Below are 12987 nucleotides of genomic sequence, written 5' to 3'. Positions count from 1 at the left end.
CCATGGGTTCGTACAAGACTAGTTGTAATTGAACTGTCACTAAATTTTATGTCCCAAAACTCACTCTGCCCCTTGTCCAGCACAGGAGTGTCCCCACGCGAGGAGCAGTTGCTCCGTGGCACATTGCAGCGGGTCGCACAGCCCACCAGCGTGATCCCTGCCAAGACACCGTCTGCTCCAGCCGACTCCTCAGGATTCACATCCCCCTCCAGGAAGATCTCGCCCGGGGGATAGTCACTCTCACTGGCCGCTGAAGGGCAAAGAACAGATTCTCACATAATCCAAGCTGTCACTGCTCATCTAATGTAGCTGCACTCCTGAGGTCACCCTAATGATGGGAGATGCTGACCCTTGGGGTTCACCACCCTGGGAGACACCACAGCTTCCACCAGCACCATGGCAGATCCTCTCATCCCCAGCATCAGCATCTAGGGCAGGTACAGAGCCCTCCCAAACTCTGGCAAGGCTTGCACCTGTTCCCAAAAACCCGTCTTTTGTTTGTGCCAAAGGAGCAACTTCCTGAACGCTCAACAGGGAGAGATCTCCACAACAGGAAGGCAAGTTCTGGGTTATAGTGTTTGGAGGACACAACAGAGCCCAAGGATTAGCTCCCAAGTGAGGACATCTGCACTCCTCAGTGGGGCAGGTGCCCCAGTGCAGACCCCAGCTTGGGCCCCACTCACCGGGGATGCTGGAAATGCAGAGCACGTGGGCGTTGCAGACAGTGAACTGGTCCACCACAGTGCCAGGCTGGTTGGCATCAATGATCACGACTTTACTGGTGGACAGTGTGCTAGTGAGGATCCAGACACGGCTGGATGTGGCATCCATCTCATGGAGTTCCTTTGCCTTTGGGGGAGCAAACACATGGGCCCAATCAGCTCTCCTCCTGGATCAGTCTGAGCCTCAGCAGTGCTTGCCAACATTTACACATGGTGTAATTTATATTAAATTATACATTCTATTCTATAGTAAATTTATTTTCTATTGTATATGTTTGTATATTAATTTATATTTTAATTTTTACTGATCTAATATCATTCATATTGCTGCACTAGTATCCAGAGCACTGGACAAAGAGCCTATCCGGCTCCTTAGGGCAAGAGGAATTTGGCCACTAACTTTTCTGTTGAGATGTCTGACTAATATGTCACTGAATATTCCTTCAGCCAGAACACCATGAGGCTGGGATGCACCCAATTGATCATCTTAAGTAAGCTGGTCTCAGAAGAGTATAGGGCAGCAGTGTAAGACAGCTGTGGAGAAAAATCCCACAAACCATAGAGGATACAATGTTGAATTGTTATCTGCAAATTACAGTTTGCTTCTTTAAAAAATACAAAACTAAAAAACAACTTAAGACTACTAAAAACCAGAACTGGGTTAAATCTCAAGAACTTTAACTTCTGGCCCAAATGGACTCATAGACTCTATGTCTCTGTTCTTTTAACAAAGCTTTGCCTGATTCTATTTATTTTTTTATTTATAATGATGAGTACTCCATAATCTTCCTAGCAACCTCATTAAGCACTTATTACTAGGATTTTTTTCAAAACTCCAAATGTTTCAAAAGAAGAAACTGGAAAACTTTATCCTGGATTATTTGTCCTAAATCACACAGAAAGTTACAGAAGAGCCAGAACACCACGGCCCTGCCCCACAAGTACAAGTCAGAGCATTTTATGGCGAAGTACTAAGAGAGGGGACATGGCAGGGGATGGAATGAGAAATAACATCAGAGAAAAAAAAAAAAAAACATTTTCTTTTCTGACCTTTTTCTTCTCAGGAGATGTATGGTTACTTTTGTTGTTCTCGCCTTCCACTTCCCTATCACAGGTGAGGGGATCACGCCCAGGATCCAATTTCTGCCCATTCCCAGGCTCCGGTTCCAAAGGTCTCCATCCTGAGAGATTGACTCCAGCTGCACACCACAGCTAAGGAACAGAAACAGGAATCTGAACTAAGAATTCTGCAGGCTCCAGGGTCTCTTTGAATTTAGGCATCTTTGTGGAGAACTGTCAAATGTCAAGTATCTAAAACATTTAGTTGGAAACACCAATTCTTTCTGATTTCTAATAGAAGACAGTCCAATTTAAAGAAGGTAAGACAGAGAATCTCTGAGCCCATAAAAAATTACTCCTTTTTAATAGATGTGACTAAAAGAGTTAAAGAAAATAATAAATCAGGTGTGTAGCTGAAAACAGTCTTCTCCAGTGTCCTCGGTTTTTCCAACTCCAGGGTTCCTAAGTCACTGCAGCAAAGCAAGCCAGATCTTTAATGGGTTCAAACTGACAGTGGGCAGGTTTAGATGAGATATTACAAACAAATTCTTCCCTGTGAGGGTGGTGAGGCCCTGGTACAGGTTGCCCAGAGAAGCTGTGGCTGCCCCATCCCCGGAAGTGTGAAAAACCATCTGCTGGTTTAGCTCCCACATAACCAGTGTGGGGTGGAAGCAACTCACTGCCTGTTTTCTGAAATCAAATCCAGCTAACCTATGAGTGAGTGTTTTATGAGAATGCTGGGAACACGACTACAGAAACAAATACTGGATTTATTCAAAGCCATAGAGGAAAGATGCCGCACAGAACGTTATCCAAAGATCACACCAACCTTCCAGAAACATATGCATAAGGATATTCTTACAACGTAATCCTCAGGATGATTTCTAAAAATCATCTCCGAATGAAGTACTGACAAACTAGCTATTTCAAAACAGTAACTTCAGGTAACTGTTTGTGGTACCTGCAGAGACAACCACCTATTCCTAACTGCCATTCTACTCTAAACATTCTAGTATTGATAGACACAGCTTCACAAAGATCTGCTCCAGATAATACTGGGCTGTTACCAGTGAATCTGCCAACCAGAACTAGCTGCGAATTGTGTCCTTAAAATACTTTTTCTTACATCCACTAGAAACCACCATTCAAGAAGAGGAAGCAGAAGACAGAATTTGCAATATATAATGTCAGAAAAGTAGACTGTTGTAGAAATTGCAGGTCTAGTGACCCAAATTCTTTGCTTATTTCATATCCCCTTTCTGGACTGCATGGTAAGTAGAGACAACATACCTTCATGGTTGGGTCCTTCTCTACTAGTGGGCGACAGTACACAGGCACAGGCACGTTTTTCATGCGAGTGTCTTCCTGACCACCATTGGGACTCAGCTGGGGGGAGAGAAGATGAAAAAGACAGTATAAAGCTGCAAACACCAGGATATGGTAAGAGAGGTGTAATCAGAGTGGCAGGACTGATCAGAGCTGGATGCTACTGAGGTTTCCTATCACATCTTGTGTGAAACAGAGTCCCTACGGGGAGAGGAGCAGCCCACCCAAGAGACCATTTCACCATCATCAGTGCCCCAGTGATGACCAACAGAGGCTACATGTGGCGCTGCTAATGGAGAAAGGATGCTCCCTGCAGAGTCAGGACACTGGTGTTGCTTTCCATCGTGACAGATGGGCTTGGTGAACTTAAAGGTATTTTCCAAACTTAACAATTCTACGATCCTATGGCTTGAACCTCATCCACTTTCAAGCCATGCTGGAAGGCTCCTCCCTTTCACGGCATCTCTGACCAGTTAAATGAGTCACAAGCCAACAAATGAGGCTGATAATGTTTGATTTTGTGTTACTGATGGGGAGAAGTGAGTGCAAGCAGCATCTGTTTTTAATACTAGACAATTGTTAAAGTTCTCAGAGTATAAATGAAATAACTAATGTTCAAGCCCAATTATGAGGTCATTAGCTAATGACTAAGGGTACCTCCCCTCAGCCTGTTCAGAGTGTGGTCCCTACCTGCTTGTACTTGGCTGGGAGGCTCCAGCCACAGGCCTGCAACCGCCCGTCGTCATTCCGCACGTGCTCCCGGACCTGCCGGTACTGCTCCCGCTTCTGCTCCCGGCGTGCCGAGGATGTGCAGTCACTGAGCAGAGAAGCACAGCGTTACCTCTCAATCAATGGGTAAAGGCAGGAGCTGAGGGTGAAGGGAGGGTGGCCAGAACAGGGGAGGGCACACAGAGCAAACCAAATCCAGCTGTGAAAACAGATGCAGGCAATCAGAGAGAGAAAAACTTGAGGAGCAGACGCAGGCAGCTGTAATCTCTCTCTGTCACCTGTGCAATGTGGCAGGCCAAGTCATTGTCATCACCACTTAAAATGTTCCAATAGCCCTTCAGAAACAGGGAATCACCCTTCCCTAAAACCTACAAATCTAGCAGATCACACCAATTTTTGCTGAGCCTTTACGATTTACTGATCTAATGTTTCCACCAGGAAGGCATTTTGAGTTCTTCCCCTCCTCACTTATGATTTTTCCGTCCATTTTTAGGCTTTCTGTGCTGACAAGGAAAATGTGCGCTTACTGCTGGTTCCAAAAGAACAACTCCAGCTTTGCACTAGCAAAGGTTAAACCAAAAATTGATCTGTGAGCTTTTAGACATGTTTTAATATAAACAAAGGCTGTTCGAGTGTCAGCTCCAGCTCTCAACAGTTTTTTTAAGTATCATTATGAGATACAATCAACATTAGCAGAACAATCAAATCCAAACCAAAGCTCCCTACTTACACACACACACATAGCGACATATTTACTTAAAACAAAACCAACATCCTCCTGAAACAAAACACTTCCCTGCTCATGCTTCCTCCCCCAGTGTGAGAAGGAGAGCACAAGCAGCTCTGATGTGTGTGTCCCACTGTGTAATGCACTGCTGGGAAGCACTCAGACACCACAGCAGGACTGTGAGATGCCATCAGAGAAAAAGACAGAAGAAAGGCAGTGAGTATCTACAAGGTACAAATTTATCCTTATAAAACAATTACTCTTCTCCTGAGCCAGTGTCTTCTGAACAAATCCTTCTTATTGCAGAAGTTATCCTACTTTAACACCACATTCTCCGAAGTTCTTCCAAAAAACCACACCGCATGTGCAACTGCACAACCTCACAATGGCAGAACACGTTGTGAAGTCAGTAAAGCATAGAAGAGTTTTCTCCCTTCATGTCAGAGACACAAAGAATTGTGGTAAGACTGCAGTAGCAACACCTAGAGGCTCATTTTTAGAATGGTTAAGATTAAAGCCTAATTTTGTAATTTAAATGTGCTGTAGAGAGAACTTTTGTCTTCACCTCAACTCCTTGTCAGAAGTGTTGGGCAGACATTCCATCCAGTGCTGCCATCACACTCCACCACAAAAAGCCTACTTCATTCCATCCCAGTCAGCAAATATGAGTGCAGAACTGAGCTGAGGCCAACTCGAGCTGCAGTGGTCCCTGCTGAGATGATCTGTCACGGCCTGGAAAGCCATGGTCACAATATGCTTGGGAGGACAAGGTTTGCTGAGACCATCCACACAGTAACTGATGAGTGAAAGCTCCGGGAGATAAACCACAGGGGACACAGACATAGTAACATCACACAGTTTCTGAAGTGGAAACCAGCTTATTTTAGGAAGAGCTGCAGGGGGGACCTGGCTTGGCATACAGCCCACGACTCACTCGTCAGGGAAGAACTCAAGGGTGCGGCTGCCGGAGGAGATCTGGCACATGGTGTGGCTGCGCCGCTGGCTGAACCCCGCCGTGGTGGGAGACTTGTAGTGGATATTCACGGAGGGGTAGGTCCTCTTTGCTGGGGGGGGACTGGAGGAAGAGCTGAACAGACGGCTGAAGCTGGGGACAGAAGAAGGCCAACAAGTAAGAGAAAAGGTGCCTGGGGAGACAGACACCATAGATACACAAAAGGGAAAGCAAGAGGTGCAGGATCAGGAGCCCTACTTCAAACCCAGAGCTGCATCCTCAGTTTGATTGGCATAAGGTGTTTTTAGCTTCCAGGAACGGACACCACCTGAAAACAGCCCTTTATTCCAACTTACTGGGAGTGTATGAATGTTTCCATTCCAGGATATTCCTGAACTTTTTCAGCTTGTAAAACAAAAGCAATGTGGATGTTCAGATCTCATTTTAATTTGACTAAGGACTAAGGAAGCCCTTGAAGGCAAAAGGATTCAGCTAACAACACTTTCATCTGACATTTCATTAACGTCAAGGTCCAGTAAGCTGCTGGCTAAAGTAGAAATGGCAACACTCCCCTTTTTCTTAATCTTGCACAAACCACCGAAGAACTTACAACTGCCAAATGGTGGATTTCTTCTTCTCCTGGACGGACGGGTGCTCACGGGAAGCTCTAAGGACAAACACAGCCAAAGCGAGTTAATTTCAGCATCTTTACACAAGCTTCTTCCAAGCAGCAGGTCATTTCCATCAAGGAAGCCACATCAGAAGTCAGAATCCATTCTAACGTGTTTCAAAACAAACCAGAGAAAGGGACGTGCACTGGCCCTCAACGTAAGCACACCCAAACACTTTAAGTTTCAATGTTGACATGAAGTGCAAGCACGTTCAGCGTGAAGCTTTATCAATTCCCTGTAACATTGTCACTGCCATAGACAGTCTGGGAACTACAGACCCCAGCATTACAGTCACTTCAAACCAAGCCTTTAGAATTCATCAATTAGAAGCCATACTTCTCCCTAGAGCTTCTCCCAGCTTCATTAACACACAAGAAACAAGCAAGACAAACAACTGCCCAGTGTCTCTAAATAATGGTCTCCAAAACAAGAGATTTGCAGCCCAGGTTAAGGAACAAGGGAGAAAGAATTGGGTATTAGGAGAGAAACACCTACAGTTTGGAAAACTTCCAGCACTTCTCAACCCCTGTGTTGGTAGGGGTTACACTGACACAAGGTCAAACCAGGTTCTATCCTACACTCCCCAACACCCAGCCTCACCTGATCATCTCTGTCCACCTGACAGCCTCCTGGAGCTCCATCAGCCTCTCCTTGTACTGGTTGCGCTCCATCAGGACCCGAGCCATCTCCACGCGGGTGAAGCGCCGGCGCTGGGCAATGGGAATGCTGTCCTGTAGAGGGGAGGAGCACTGCTTCAGCCAACAAAAGATGGAATGGGATTGAGGTTAGTACAGGGCAAGTCAGGAGACAGACACGTATTTGTTAGTTCTCCTCCTGTCCTGCCTAATTACCCCCCAATTTCCCCATATAAGGTGCTAGTTTCAGACAGTGAGCTCCAAACTACGGCCCACGGACCTCTGGGTGTTCTGCAAAACCATGGAAATTAGAATGAGCATCACCATCAACTTGAGCACGTGGCCCTCACACACACACATACACACACACACACATCCCACCCCAGGACTATTGCCAGCAAGGTGCTTTCATAGTCTACAGGGAGTGATGAGAATTGACAGTGGTCCATTGGTCCAGAAGTTTGGAAACCAAAGTTTTAATCCATTAGCAAAGCCAGTCACAAGCAGCAGGGAGCACCACATAATGCCATCTGTCCCCTCAGGAGGACTGGAAGAGGAGGTATTCTGTTAGTACAGATGGATGAAGGTAGGACACAGGAAACTAAAGAAAGGCCTTTTCGTCTTTGGTGACACAACTTGACCTTCCAATGAGGGCACAGGTGGCTTTGGGTTGGGAAAAACAGGAATGAGATTCTGTTTGTCTCTTTTGAAGAGTGGAAAATGAGAACAATGTGGCTAAATTGGGAAAAATATCTGCCCAAAAAAGACTGTGAGGATTTTGGGAACTCATTACTAGGGAGTGGCACTGGGTTGTGCTAGACTGTGGCAATTCCCAAGCTGGTGAGTGCTGCAGAGAGCTGAAATAGTTCTTATTACTAATTCATTATTAACTAATTAAATTAACCAATTCCATCTCCAGCCTCCTTGAACTTTGAATCAAACCCATATGACCAGTCAAAACAAGAACTGTATAAATGAAAAGGAATTTATCAATTATTTTTTAAATTTAAAAGAAAAAACAGACCTTCTGTCAGTTCAGCTGAAAAAAAAAAACCAGCTCTCATCATCAGCTCACCAGCACAACTTGAAAATGTTCCCATCTACCTCAATTCTCAACTGACCAAGTTCACCCAATTAAGTCAAGAGATTTAGGCTTAGAACTGAACTTCCTCTGATGCACTGTACAAGTAAGAAGACAGTAAGACCGACAAGCACTGTATCAAATTCCCTGTCCCAGCAGGGACACATACAAGGAAAATCTCTGTTATTGCTTGGTTTGTGGTTTTTTTGAGCTACAGCTGGTCTTTGCTGGAAAGCCTCTAGTCAAAACAGTTTGAAGAGCTGTGCTAGAAGAACAGCCCAAGAGTCTTCTCCGCCTGTATTCTGTAAGAGGCAGTACTGGCTTATAGAAAAGAATCAACAAGAAAACGGTGCCGCAGCACTAAGACAAGGTGGCAGTCACTGCTGCAAGGCTGGCTGTGTAACCTGGATTTCACTGCACCACGTCCTCATGGCCACAGCTTCACTGCCAGCACGGGGACAGGCTCTTCTGGAGAAGCCTGACAGTTGTAACACCTGAGGTGAACCTCACTGCACACTAGTTTAATTCCAAGTTAGGAGAAGTAGATATAGTGGGACGGTGCTGAGCAGGGCCCTGCTCTGGCGTCGGGCTGCAGAGGCCACATCCTGCACAGTGCTACTGCCACTGGGTCGGCTGCTCTGCTGCACCAAAGTCTGGTTTGGAACTTGTACAAAAACGTATTTCATGGTCATCAGCCACAACCTGTTCACCAGCCTTGCCCTCATCACTAACAAAGGCACATCAATGTGCATCTCATGACATACATATGAAGCAATACAGATAAGTATATCAACCCCCTTTCCCCGCAGGCATTTTAGTAATGTCATATACCAATTCTGTACAGAGATAGCTGCTTACATCCTCCACCTCCTCTTTGGGCTCTCGTCGGGCAACGATGGCTTCAGATTTCACTCTAGGAAACAGGAAGAAAGGGATCAAACCAGCAAGTGACACCATGGCTGGCCCTGAGGAGGTTTAGGAAGAGAACCAGCTATGGGAAGATCTGGCTATATCCATCACAAGGGAGAGATCTCAAACCACGTGTACCAAGTGTACAAATTATGACATGCTTCTCTGATATTTTCCCTCCCTCTTCCAGCGTGAGTTTCTGAACAGCTTCACCAACATCACGCCACTTCTTTCAAACATTGTTGTGGGCACCAAAATTCTGGAACAGTCCACCCAGCTCCTATTTCTGAACCATAATCTATGTTCAAATGTTTGATGAGAACATGGGAAAACCGAGCCATTATCAGCAGGGAAAACGCTGGCTTAAGTGCTTCTTCTGGGCTGCTTCTGGTTTCAATGTGATTCTGTGTGATTCAGTGCAGTGAAAAAAGCACCTAATGTGAAGGACAGTTTGCTAAAATGGTGAAGAAGAGAACACCAAATCCCTGAGTAAAAAATACTTAAAGTATTTGAGTACTTTTAATTTCTTTAAACTCCCACATTATGAGACTCAAAAGGCATTTAAAAAATCTGCCTGCTTGCAAGACTACTTTCATTTCAGACATTCTGAACAATGGAGAGACCAGTCTGTGTTATTCTTGGTGATTCTGAGCTCAGACTACAGAACCTTCCAGATTCCAGCTGCAGAACAAACCCTGTCCTCTGCCCTGAGCTCCTGCACAGTCAGGCACAGCCAGCCACAATGGAACTGTGCTGCTCTGAGCCCCGGGAGGCAGCCTTAGTATAGGGATGTGAAACCATCCCAGGCTTTGCTGGGCATTCAGGCTTTGGTTTCTCTACTGTGAGAGGAAAATAAAAAGTGGGATCTTCCTGTATCGAACTTCAGAATCTTTTCTGCCTCTTCTCATTCTTAACACGAGCAATGAAATTATCAACATGGGTATTTAAATATTGCTTGTACAACTCTGCATGAGCTCTTTCAGCAAATGAATGGGCATTCAATTCTCTCAGAATTATCCTGGATGCTACAAGGATCAAGCTCTAGGCAGTTTCCTTCAAAACTATTGGTTTTGAAATTCCCTTTTCTTTTGTTTTGTTTTGTGGGTTTTGCTTTGTTTTGTTTGGGGGGCTTTTTGTTGGTCTTTTTGGTTTTTTGGTTTTGTGGAGGTTTTTTGGTGTGGTTTTTTTTTTTGGTTGGTTGGTGTTTTGGTTTTGTTTTGGTTTTGGTTTGGTTTTGGTTTGGTTTTGTGGTTTTGTTTGTTTGTTTTGGTTTGTTGTGTTTTTTTTTTTAATTGCAAACTGAAACCCTTAAGGCTTCACTCCAGGAAGCCTGGATTTGAAGTTGCTGCTGCAGAATCCTAATTCTGGGGAGGAAAATTCTGGTTTTCTAAGGTTCAATAATCCATTTCAATCCAATAAAAACAATGCAATGCTAAAAATATCTCACCCACCTACCATCAGCTTTGTCCTGCTCTGGAAGGTACCTTGGAATGCCAATGCTCATGAGTGAAAGGCAGTCAAATGAACAGAGGAGGTGGGTTTATCACTCCTCACTCTCAGCTGCCTGGGGCAGGGGGGTAATCACTCACCTCTTCAGCTCCTCCTCCAGTTCCTTGACTCTGGTTTCTATTTTGGCTTTGGCCTGCTTTGTTGCTTCCAGCTCCCCCTTCAGCACTTCTTGCTCCCCAGACAGCTGGTCCACCTTGGCAATCAAATCATTCTTCACAACGTTCAAAGCATTTCTTAAAGGTGTGAAAGGCACAATAAGCAAAAATGCCCCAAAACAGGAGCTGTCCATAAAACAGACCTTAAACTAAAGTCACAGACATTACAAAGAGAGTTGAAATGAGCACGTTTAACAATTCAGTCCAGCTCTAACTCATGGGAGATTAAATTCTGGGAAGATGGAGCTGCAGAAGAACACAGAAATCACCATAATTAGTCAGGATGAGGTTTGTCCATTCCTGTATCCTGACTCCTTCAGAAGATGGCAGAACACTGAAGAAGGCAGATGCAGGGTAACCTATCACCTGTGTAAGGTTCAAATCTATTTTTGACAGAATGAAGGTCTGAAACATGCCTTTCAAAACTTCTGCAATCTGCAATTGTGGATAATTGTCCTTGATGGCAATAGAAATAAGTATTTCCAATCAGCTCCAAAACATCCTAAAATGATAAGATCAGCAACTTCCTATAACAGTAAGTTCTCCACCTCTCCCCTGGGAGTACTCTGCCTTCTCCTTCCTGGCTGTTCAGCCTTAGTCAGTAGTTAGTTTGCCAGCCTTTCTCAAAAACTAACTCCATTACACTGTCTGCTTCTCCTCTATCAACAATGAAATCTTTGAAAACTCTTCTCTCACAAAATTTTCTTTTCCAAGAACAAACCTTGCAAATAAAAACTTCTGAACAGCAACATCCTCACAGAAGGCTCAGACTCCCAACTGGGTCTGAAGAGAAGCTCAGAGGCTTCTCCCAAGTGCCTGCAGAAAGGAAATGGTTAGGAAATAGCTCAGGAGAGCAATTCCTCTTCTACAACTGAAGGAATAAGTATTCAGGAGAACCCATCAAATAAACAAGCGAGCCCCTGTGAGCCAGGAGTTCTGGTCAAGACCTACTTCAAGGTGACATCTCATTTATAACCAGGCAGGCAGATCAGAGAATGCGACGGTTCCTTACTTGGTCTCCAGCAGCTGCGAGTTCTCCAACAGCAGATTCCCCACTTCTTTGCCCATTCCTGAAAAGAAAGGCCAGGCAGTTTTCACCTGCTCTCCTAGAAACATGAAGCTTTTGTAGCACTGCCTGACTCATGCTTGAGGAAGAGAAATCACTTTTGTTAGGCCTCCCTAGGCTCCTCTGTGGAGAGTGGAGTGTCTCTTGCTGAATGACCAAACAACACCAGCAAAGACACCTATGTGTCCTGTAGAGAGCCCAAATTCAGACCTAGCTTCTCATCCTGACCTTCACAGACCTCCTTGAGAGGGACAGAGGGGAGAGCTTCCCTAACACCAATTAGGGCAGTCAAGGTGGTAACTCCTGGTTCAGCCATAAGCTATTGCAAACGTTTTTTATCATTCCTCACAGAGAAAGAAGGTAGCCTTTAGGTTTTTTTCACAAAGGACAGCAGAACAACGCCTAAGTTGCTGCCTTGATCTGCACAGCAGTGATGTTTTTCCTTTCCTAGTGTAAGCCAAATTTTCTTTCCCTTAATACAGATTCGGGATTGTGACTGCGACCAATTTCATGTACATGAAAGGCTTCCCAATACCAGCCTTCTGCTAGAGCAATTTAATAGGACTGCAGCTTGTCCCTTGCCCTATCTACCTTGAACAGCTTTCTCACAGGTGTTTAAAATGTGAAGTGTCGGTCCCATCACTTCAGACCCACACTCAACACCCACATCAGACACTCTGCACTTGCCCTTGGGCACCCATGTACAGCTGCAATCTGCAGACTGGGCTACAAGAATGTTGATAAATCTGGGGCTGAGAGTGAAGGCCAAATTCTGCAGTTCATAAAACCAAAGGAATTTAAGCACCAAAAGCATATCTGGATTGTTTCCTGCTGCTAGGGACTTGCTGAGTCCCAGGGTCAGCTTCTGCCTCACAGAGGGGAACAGAGGCCACCTGAGAGCTGAAGGCAAAGAAGCCTCTCCCTGTTGGGGGACAGTGCTGAGGGTGCAGCTCGTATCTCAGCATGGGTCCCAGAGCATGAAGAAGTCTCCCCTACCATCAGTGTTTGCGCTGCAGGCGCTCCTTGTCCTGCCCTCTGAACTACCTCTTCCTTCACAGGAAAGACATCAACAGTTTATGTGATACTTCATTTGCCAGTTAATTAGTATTTGCAAGAAAATTAAAAAAAAAACCACAAACTTTAAGTAAATGAAAGTTAGAGGAACATGGCAGCACATGAGAAGTGAGAACACGCCACAACACTCCAACACACAGATCCTCTTCCCACAGATAAATGGGATGAATTTATGATGGCAAAAGCAAATTCCCAGCAAGAATGAGTAAGAAGTAGCATTTTCAAAGAACTTTTGAAAAATTAGTAGACAGATAATTAATCACTTTGATGTTTCAGGCAATGTGTTCTTTGGATGCTGTGTCAAAGAATATTCCAAAAGCACAAAAGTGGGAAACACTAACAGCAGTGCAAACTGTAGGCTATTTTGGGTTG

The 12987-nt window shown here is 44.9% G+C and overlaps 1 protein-coding gene across 25 annotated transcripts in view; it reads right to left on the bottom strand.

The window, feature by feature from the left end:
- Window positions 1-12987, bottom strand: part of MAPK8IP3 (mitogen-activated protein kinase 8 interacting protein 3) — a 74468-nt gene that overhangs the window by 12744 nt on the left and 48737 nt on the right. For 10 of the 25 annotated variants that reach the window (XM_050317013.1, XM_050317016.1, XM_050317024.1 and 7 more), the window contains 11 exons: window positions 11488-11545; window positions 10401-10553; window positions 8734-8815; window positions 6787-6938; window positions 6126-6182; window positions 5498-5668; window positions 3798-3924; window positions 3072-3167; window positions 1773-1934; window positions 684-849; window positions 65-250 (listed from right to left, as the gene is read on the bottom strand). In XM_050317013.1, the coding sequence (XP_050172970.1) occupies window positions 65-250; window positions 684-849; window positions 1773-1934; window positions 3072-3167; window positions 3798-3924; window positions 5498-5668; window positions 6126-6182; window positions 6787-6938; window positions 8734-8815; window positions 10401-10553; window positions 11488-11545 (1410 nt within the window). The remainder of the gene's footprint in view (window positions 1-64; window positions 251-683; window positions 850-1772; window positions 1935-3071; window positions 3168-3797; window positions 3925-5497; window positions 5669-6125; window positions 6183-6786; window positions 6939-8733; window positions 8816-10400; window positions 10554-11487; window positions 11546-12987) is intronic. The other 15 variants (XM_050317017.1, XM_050317032.1, XM_050317018.1 and 12 more) reach the window with 5 other exon arrangements.

Source organism: Myiozetetes cayanensis, unplaced genomic scaffold, assembly GCF_022539395.1.
Source record: "Myiozetetes cayanensis isolate MyiCay16 unplaced genomic scaffold, myiCay2020 scf20-37, whole genome shotgun sequence".
Lineage (NCBI taxonomy): Eukaryota > Metazoa > Chordata > Aves > Passeriformes > Tyrannidae > Myiozetetes > Myiozetetes cayanensis.
The sequence above is the reverse complement of the archived record's forward strand: the minus strand, read 5'-3'. Positions and strand labels throughout refer to the sequence as shown.